General features: G+C 32.9%; 1 protein-coding gene across 1 annotated transcript; it reads left to right on the forward strand.

Annotated features, from left to right (window-relative positions):
- The first annotated feature begins 496 nt into the window (after positions 1-496).
- On the forward strand, positions 497-5,097 carry LOC101255475 (protein BOBBER 1). Its single transcript, XM_004234911.5, has 6 exons — positions 497-1,052; positions 2,603-2,784; positions 2,910-2,958; positions 3,179-3,345; positions 4,562-4,645; positions 4,730-5,097. Exons 1-6 carry the CDS (start codon positions 665-667, stop codon positions 4,766-4,768), a joined length of 909 nt encoding a protein of 302 aa, XP_004234959.1. The 5' UTR covers positions 497-664; the 3' UTR covers positions 4,769-5,097.
- The last annotated feature ends 4,737 nt before the right edge of the window (positions 5,098-9,834 follow it).

Here is a 9,834-nt window from a genome sequence, read left to right on the forward strand (position 1 = left end):
TCAAGTTAGATCATTGGGGGAAAAGAATAAGGTTTGTTATTTGGTTAATTTTGTGTCTGGGGAAAAAAATTAATCACTTTTGATTTAATTATTAAACTTTAGATATATTATTTCAAATCGGACTTATAAATATATTGTCTTGTATTCAAATATTTCAATTATCTTATTATAGATTTTAGACTGAAAGTTAACAACATACTTCGAAAGTATTTTCTTTTTGAAGATTTCTATTCCATTAACATTTTTGAGTTCTAGCCTTCGTACATGTATATGAAAATATATTTGATCTCTCTTTTTAATTACAGTGTAATAATATAAAGAAAAAATCAAAAGAAAAATCTAAATCAAAATAAAAAAAACTGACTTTATATTAGTTTGATTTTCATAGTTGATTTTATTATTTTAATTTTTAAAATAAAATCAATCCGATTCTTAATAATTGAATTTAGTTTAGGGTATATAAATAAAATGGATTAATAATTGAAATTTTAATAATTCTAAATTTATAGAATTGTTTTTGCATAATTATAAAATAGGGTCTTCTGGAATTCTCCTCAGTCTCTTACATTTGAACACAAGAAGTCTCTACACTTGGGTTTCATTCTGTTCTCTTCATATACTTCAATCCATCAAAACCCTAATCCTCATTTTCTTGATCAATCCAATGGCGATTATTTCTGATTTCGAGGAGCAAGATAGCAAACCATCGGCGGCGGCGGCGGCGTCAAAGCCCTTTAAGGCCGTGCTTGATCCTGCTGATCCTCTAGGGTTTCTTCAAGCCGCGTTCGAGTTCGTCGGACGGGAATCTGATCTTTTCAAGAGTGATTCATTGATTAATGATGTCAATGCTGTTGTTCGTATGGTGAAAGACAAGCTGTTGACTGAGGAGCGCAAGAGGAAAGTGGAAGCAGAAGCATCAAGCTCAAAGGCGGCGGGAAAGAAGGTCAAGGAGGATGTTCCAGTTGCTGCTGCAAAGAAGGAAGAGGTTAAAGAGGCAAAAGGGAAAGAAGTTATGAAGGAGGCTAAGGAGGTGGACAAGAATGGTACTCAAGGTAACGGTTTTTGTGAATCGGATGAATTTTCCTTAGTTATTTAGGAATTGATTGTTTTTATCCTGCTACATTGGCCATTGGCGAAGTCTGTTCAAGTAAAGTTTTGGTCTTTGAGTTGAATGTTCTGTATAATTGAATACCACTAAATCTATTGTTCCTGATACATAGTACTTCAGTCTTTTACTATAGTCAACTGAAATAGATGATGGCTTCGTATAAGTTTTACAGCCTTAAACTAAGTTATACTTGGTGCTTTTATGGACTTGAAACCAAAAACATACTTTCTCTGTCCTGTTTATACAATGGTACTTTCTAGTTTCTACATATGACATTAAAGATGTTAACTTGTGTGTTGATGAGAACAATTTGACATATATTTTATTATCCATGATGATCAAACTTTATTGTTTGAGTAGTTTTTGGTGATTTTGAGTTGTTGAAGAAATAGAAGAGTATCAACTTTTGGGTGATATTCTGAAATTGGAGGATAGTCATAATAGTTGGACGGATAAGGTACTACTAGGTGGTAACATTGAATTACATTTGAGTTTAGTCTATGATTAGTTACCAAATAGGGATTGCTACTCTTCTATTTCTTGAATTTTTCATGACTGCCAAGAAATCAAAACTTTCAAGAGTATCGACATTTTGGGGATATTCCTAAGTGGGAAGAGTGTCATATAAGTTGATTGTAATGATATTACACTACTAGGTATTAGTTTGAATTATGTTTGAGTTTTATGTATGATTAGTTACTAGAAATGGATTCCTACCAATTAGGCTAGAAAGAGGACAGTAAGCAGTGTGTAAAGGGTCTGACTTGAATGGTGAGGTCTTCTATAAGACCTAAGTCTTTTAATCAACAAGTACGAATTCTTAATTTTATTAGAAGTTGTCATATTAAATTGTTTATCAAAATGATGTATGAACTTCTAGTTAGATAGCCGTTTTAAATTTGAACTTAACAACTGTTGTTCATTACGAGTGTTGTGGATTATGAGATTATGTAGTCAATACTAATTTCAGTTTGCATTGAAACGTTTGTTTATTCAAAATTTGTTATACATTATATGTGGTAGATTAACTCATTAAATGTGTCTTTATTCTCAAATTAATTGACAAATAGCCCCTTGCAACAAGGGTTTCTCTGTGTGTCCTGGGTTTTGCAAAATGATCAAGGACTTGGCTTGGATTTAGCTTGCTACTGTTCAAAGTTTGGTTGAAATAAGCTTCGTATTGGGTGCCTTATGTTGTCTCCTTTTACTTATTATCCTGTTTGGTTTTTATATGGTATCAGAAGACACTGACAACTTTCAGTCTAGACGTGTATACCTTTTGATAGGTTACTGATAAATTGCGACAACCCTTTGACTTGAGTTGTATGATATGACCTTGTTTGTGATGCAGTAAATCTTGAATTGCATGTTTAAGTGTTGTTACGATTTTCTGTATTTTATATTGGTCTCAATGTCATGTTTGCCATTAGTTCAAGCTTTCTTGTTTTGCATTATCATAACTTCTCACTGCGCTCTTTGATGATATATGTGCAGGTCCTGCAGCTCCTAACAACAACAATGGCCTTGACCTTGAGAACTACTCATGGGGTCAATCACTACAGGAAGTAAATGTTAATATTCCTGTGCCTCCTGGAACCAAATCAAGGTTAATTGTTTGTGACATATCAAGGAACCGTATTAAAGTTGGATTAAAGGGACAGCCTCCAATAATTGATGTGAGTTTATTCTTTAGTTTGGTAGTCAAAGATGTTATTTACTGTATGCCTGTGTTTTCATCTCAAATTGTTTAGTCAAAATTTGCATTTGCTCTGTATTGACTTCCATTCCCTTGTGCTTGCAGGGAGAACTATATCGACCTGTGAAAGTTGATGATTGTTTCTGGAGTTTAGGTAAGTTGCTCATATTTTTTATTTGCTAGGTGGTGTTCTTTGGATTTTGTAGCGATCTTCGAGCTCATTGGTGCTGTTAGGCTTGCTATGCTTGTTTTGTTTTTCTCAAACTTTTTAGCTGTGCTTAATGAGTTCCAAAGTGAACTATCATAGAGTCTTGTTCAATAACAGTGGTGCAGTTTTGTTAACGACAAATGATACTAAATTAGCATATTTGCAGAGGACCAAAAGTCCATCTCTGTTCTCCTAACCAAGAAGGACCAAATGGAATGGTGGAAATGCTGTGTGAAAGGTGAACCTGAAATTGATACGCAGAAAGCAGAACCTGAAAGTAGTAAGCTTTCAGATTTGGACCCCGAGACGCGATCAACTGTGGAAAAGATGATGGTATGATTTTATTGCCCATCAACATTATATGCTTATATGCTCGCAGCAAAAATTGTGTTGTTGCTCTATATTGACATAATTGCTTCTGGGACCTTTTACCTGATTTTCATGGTAGATTTTGGCATGCATACTTTGAGCATGTCATGTACATCAGAATCTTTTGGCAATTCACTATCTCTCATCCAATTACAGAATTCCTTTGTGTCCTATTATTTCTGATTAAGATCTCGTCATGTGTAGAACTATGCATTTGACATTAAAAACATACTGTTCAAATTGGAAGTGTAGTATAATGTTCTCTTTAAAAAATATACCGTCTTGAAGTGGTTTCAAGATGCTATGGTGTCCTTGATAAGCTTATGATTTTCTCCTTTTGCATTAGCTTATGATTTTTTCCTTCATACCTAAATTTGGGTGCCGACATTTATGGTCTTAAGTAATGCCTTCTATCAAGGTGTAATGTAAAGCTTTTGCACCTTGAAGCTTGGTTCAGTAAGCATTGTTGCTCCTTCTGCATAAGCTTATGATTTTTTCCTTGATACCTATATTTGGGTGCCGACATTTATGGTCTTAAGTAATGCCTTCTATCAAGGTGTAGTGTAAAGCTTTTGCACCTTGAAGCTTAGTTCAGTAAGCATTGTTGCATGGACTTGCATCTCACTTAGGTAATGGTACAAAAACTGGATCAAGTGTTAGTGCAGTAATTTGAAGCTTTTGTTTGAACACTATTTGAGAAGTACTGTAGAAATTAGTACCTCAGAGGCTATTAAAGCTTTAGAAAGTTTGAAATATTCTATCTCAAATTGGATCATAACTTGGATAAAAAAATGAAGGTTCTTTCAGATTCTTAAATCTTTATCCTTGGTAAGATTCATAATTTCAGTTATGTTGCTTGGAGATTTCAGTCTTTCCCATGCTCTATATTGTATTATGGTGTCTCCTAGTTAGGTTACGTATCACCTAGATAGTGCTGATTTTTCTAGGTTGTTTCTGCCATCTAGCCATCCTTGATTTCTATGTTTAATCCCGTTGGACAACTTTATTGATAGGCTGGTTGAGTTGGACATTTTCTTCTTTGTCTGGTACATTTATTAGATTAGAAATGTAAATTATATTGCGTCCCAGAGCATTGGCTGCCATTTGAAAAATCCTGTTTGCTGTAGTGTATGATGATGCTAGTTACTTCTATTTGCTTGATGAGAAATTCCTTTTGCAGTTTGATCAGCGACAGAAATCCATGGGTCTTCCAACAAGTGATGAGACGCAGAAACAAGAAATTCTCAAGAAATTTATGGCAGAGGTGCAAACATGATATCATGTATTACTTTGTTTATCTCCTTTCTCTGTGTATGACCTGACTCATCTTGTTCTTGATCCGCTGCAGCATCCTGAAATGGACTTCTCAAAGGCAAAGATATCCTGATATGCTGGTAATATGCCTGGCAGTGTTGCTTCTTGGAAAGTGTTTCTTAGCAGGAAGAAGCTAAATCATCTTTTTGGCTACTCTTTAACTTTGCTCTTTTATTGGGATAGTGGGACTTGGAAATTTATGTGCGTTGAGGTACTTTGTATCTGATAGGTGTCTTTCGTGAAACTCAGGGAGTTATCTATACGTACTGGTTGTAAACAGGTTACTAGAACTTTGGTTTCTTGATTCTACCATATTTAATCGAACAGCAGCTCATGTATTTGGGTTTCCTGCCTTGGCAGTTGGCATGAAGTTTTATGTGTTGGGTGGCGTATTTTTCGTTATTTGTGTGTGTCGTTTTGTTTATTTGATTATTGTATTTTAATGTGATGATGTTTGTGCATACACCTCCCTAGTTCCCTTTCTCTTTCCAGTTAGTGCGCAATAGGAAGAACCAGAAGTGCTTGACTCGGTTTCATAGGATCATTCTCTAAATTAGAGGACTCTTGAACCAACCATAGATTGAAGAAGTTCTTATGTTAATGTTAGTCTTTCATGAGTTTTAAGGCAGCCAGTTTACTTTTTACTATCTAGCAAAATAATATAGGGAGACATGGGGGTTGGGTGTGGAGGAAGGAGACGATGAATTTAGAATTGCTATTGATACTTGTTCTTCCCGTTTTTTTTATCAGGGTTTAACTTGTTTTCTTAGAGATTCTGTTGACAGAAATATTGGAATACATTTTCCTCCGTACCAGAGAATATGTTTTTTTGTACATTTAAGAACACACCCTAGTGACCTTAGATCCTCAAGCATCACACCTTTCCAGTTTCAGCCTAAGTCTTTGAGCCAAGCTGTCCAACATAGACATCAAGTTGTAGGCAACCACATATCTAACGGTACGTGTCTCCTATGAATTATCAAGTGATAATGTGGATCATTTTCATATTGTCTTTCTCCAAAAAAAGTTGAAGTACACTCACATTTTTGGAGCTAGTATCGGAAGCTAAGCTAACATCTGAGATTATCGTGACATCATTTTTTAGATTTGAATTTGAAATCTCTAATACCATAATAATGGTTCACTTTATTGTTCTATTTTATCGACAAGTCTAAACTCTAAATTATTAATCGAAAGTATAATGAGTTTGAAGTTCACTGTCCATATTTGAAGATACTTCATCTTGGAATATTACACCTCATCCACATTGCAAGTAATTAATTATGGTTACATGAATTGTTATATGAGGAGAATAAATAACCTTATATATCATGCTATGGTTAGATTAAATGGCAAATCAATCATTAAGAATGACCACAAACATGTGAACAAAATTTGTTTGTACTTTTTGTTGTTGGAAGAAGGTTACCAACTTTTCCACAACTTGGCAATTGGCATAGGTGTCCAATATAGAGCTAAATATCCTCAAAACGCCTTCCAACTTGGGTAGGTACAATGCTCTAACAAAATCATCTACCCTTTTCCTCAAGTTGTGGTACTGACAAGTGACAGCCAATTGTAATGACACTTGCCTTGTGCAGTTGATGTCAAGTAATAATGTGAATATTCCTCAATACATCTCTTTCTTTTTTATTTTATCGAATACGTTTGCCACTCGATATTCAGTACACTTTGCAATTTGACTAATTCGAGTTTGTGATATGAATATCTACTCTTAAGGGATAAGGTGCTCCCTTACAATTGGAGAAGACTATTGATCATCGTAAAAGCTTAAACTCAAGATATCCTGATTAAGAATGAAGAGTACTTACGGACGAATTATGACGATTTTGGTTATGTCCTTTTCCACAAAAAGGTGAGGGAACAATGACACTTTTGGAAATATATGCCCTCATCTTTATTCCACTTAGCCCAATAGGCCCACTCCCACTCCTCAATGCCTGCATGATATAGTAAGGTACCGCTCTACACAATAAATGTTCTCAATAATCCATTTTTTAAAAACATTTCTAGAACATGAATAATAAAGCAAGTTAAGATAGGATAGTTTTAATTGTTGAGAAGCCAATTTTTTGGAAGAGTGTTACCAACTTTTCCACTACTTGGGGAATTTGGCATAGGTGTCCAATATAGAGCTAAATTTAATCCTCAAATACCTTCCAATAATTCCAATTTTGGTTAGGTTCATCCTCTAACAAAACCATCTAGCCTATCCTCTCAAGTTGTGGTACAGACCAATGACAACAATGTAATGACACTTGTCCTCTGAATTAATAATGTGAATATTCTTCATACGTCGTTTTTAATATCTGATACTCGCTTTATGGTTCAAATAATCTAAATTCGCTTTGAAAGTGAGACCCTACTTACTAAGGGCACCTTTATTCTTGAGTTCAAAACTAAATACTTCTAATTAAAAATAACAAATATTACTTAGCATTCTACCGCAATTTTTAAAGAGGTCTTTTTCTCCCAAAAAGTGAGGGAGATTGACACTTTTGGGAGGGCGTGTTTATTCCCTTTGCCCCACTCCTCAATGCCTGTCCGATTTAGTATATGGTGCCATAACACAATAAAATTGCCTACTTTCTTCGTCCATTCTTACTTGTTCATTATATTAAAAATAGTTATTTAATAGTATTTATTTATCAGTTTGAAAAGTCAATAGATAATTTAATATCTTATGTCTATTTTGTCCTTACTGTTAAATACTATTCGATATCTAATACATTTTTCAAAGCATTATATTTGGTAACATGTAATATGTTTAGCCCATCGATAAATATGTAATTTGTCTTTAATTATTGACAAGCCAAATTGAAGTAGTTGTATTCGAGATTTCCAATTTTAGCTCTTTCTCATCTTTTCTTGTATTTCCTTCTAACTCAAAATTCAGTCAAATTTTTGGAAAATTAATCAAGTATCAAAACTTAAATTGTGTTTCTTTGCTATGTCCTCATGTAAAAAAAAAAAAGTAATGCATTGATCAATCCAATATACCATGGTTGAGTTGGAAGTAAGATCAACCAATCATTAGAAAAGACAAAAATGTAATGAAAACTCAATTCTGTCCCATTTGTTTTTTGGCTTCAAAGTTTAACAACTTTTCCACTACTATCGTCTTTAGTGTCGATTGACATTTTTTCTGCAAATTAAAAAAAAAAATTATGCTCATATAATATTTACGTTAAGTTTTTTTTTTGTGTGTGTTTATTTTTATATATTTTAATTCTCTTTAGTAAAGATTCTGACTTTGTCACTATGTACGAGTAACACAGTTTAACACCTTGTTGGATGTTTGTTATCCGTTATATTGTATTATATTGTTAGTTCAAATAAAATAGTTATATTGATTTTTATTTAAATTCTATTGTATCGTATAATTTATTCATCGTCGAAAAGACTCATTTTATGTAATGACAAATTTCGTGTGATCGTGTCGTCACCTTAATATTTTCTTCTCATTTTGTCTTTATTTATTATTTAATAATCATATTTCATCTTGTATCTTATCTTTTCGTAATAGTTTTATTTCGTACCTTACTCTTTTTGTAAGTTTATCATTCAAATTATAGATATGTGACATTATATAACGACAGAGAACAATACAGTCCCTCCAAACATTATGTTTATTAAAACAACATAATATAATACGATACGATATATTATAAAATGATACTCGACAACCATCCAAACATAAAGTGTAAGGTTCCAACTCAGTTAGGTTGCATGTGGAGACTAATGCCTTCCAAAATTTGGCTCAAGTTGTTGTAGAGGCAACCACATGTCACCACGTGCCCTTATAAATTATGAAGTGTTGATGTCATTTTCCAAAAAAAGGTGATGGACATTGACATATTTTGGATCTAGAGCATTTTTATGAACTTGTTTTATTCACTAGGCCCAAAAGGCCCACATCTTTTCTCAATGTCTGCCTAATAGTAATAATTCTGATACTAGAATACAACAATTATTAAAGGTACCATATTTGATCCAACAAAAAAATTTTTTTTTGCAAGGTTTTCAAGTGGCTAGGCTACACATATAATGGTATCTTAGAATCTAGAAATTGAGTAATGCAACAATCTTTGATACACTACGATAAAAATAACTTTTAGCGGTATTAAATGTTGACACTAATAAAGGGTGTTAACGTCTTTACCAACATTAGTTAAATGTCATTAGAACCAATGTCGTTAAAGGCTTTAGGGACATATATAAATAGTGACAATTGCCGCTAAAAATACATATTTAGCGACAATTAAGAATTAAATATCGCTAATGGTTGTTTTTGTTGTAGTGATATAAAGTCTAATAGTTGTGGAGTTAGTACAATTCAGTGTTAATTATCTTAGTGGTTTTAGTGTTATATAGTGAGAAGTGGACTTTAAAGTTTATGAGAGTCTTTGTGAATTCTAAACTTACGAGATTTTCAAGTTTATGAAAGTAAACGTTAATGGTGTAATTAGGGTTATGTAGTCTACTGGTCACAATTTAGAGTATATCAGTGCAAATCCTAATGGCCTTAGGGGTTGTAATCTGGTAACGTTAAGTAACATGTATTAATTTCTATATACCTTACGTGAAGTTTGATAGGCAGATAAGAAATAAATTATTCATGTATAAAATTAATATGACATTTGATTGACAATTTAGAAAACTACATGAGGAAATCTATGTATTATTTTATGTTAGATAGAAAGTGGAATAACTTATACATGTATAACTAATCGTACATAAACAATTCATAACTGATACGTCTATAGAATAATACATTGACTTTTACTAATAACTAATTCTTACATTATTAAATATCAGTATAACTCTAACTAGATACCAAACCACCCTAATATAGTCAAGTGATTAATGAGAAGTTACGATTTCGAGTTTAGAAGTTAGTGATTACATATATTTATATATATATAATTAAGATTTAAAATTTATGAATATATAATCTAGCGATCGAGAAATTACGAGTTTATGAGTACGACACATTTTCCATGGTCAGACTTTTATCTAATTAATCATGTCTTCTATCTATAAGCTATGTTCAATGGACTCATTATCAACTTTTTCACTTACTTTCCTTGTATTTTTTCTTATAAAATAATGGCATCA

This window comes from Solanum lycopersicum, chromosome 3 (genome assembly GCF_036512215.1).
Source record: "Solanum lycopersicum chromosome 3, SLM_r2.1".
Classification (NCBI taxonomy): Eukaryota; Viridiplantae; Streptophyta; class Magnoliopsida; order Solanales; family Solanaceae; genus Solanum; species Solanum lycopersicum.

Coding starts and splice junctions, on each gene's coding strand:
- LOC101255475 (XM_004234911.5), top strand. CDS start 665: ATGGCGATTATTTCTGATTTCGAGGAGCAAGATAGCAAACCATCGGCG. Junction 1,053..2,602: donor GGACAAGAATGGTACTCAAG/GTAACGGTTTTT, acceptor ATATATGTGCAG/GTCCTGCAGCTCCTAACAAC. Junction 3,346..4,561: donor CAACTGTGGAAAAGATGATG/GTATGATTTTAT, acceptor TTCCTTTTGCAG/TTTGATCAGCGACAGAAATC.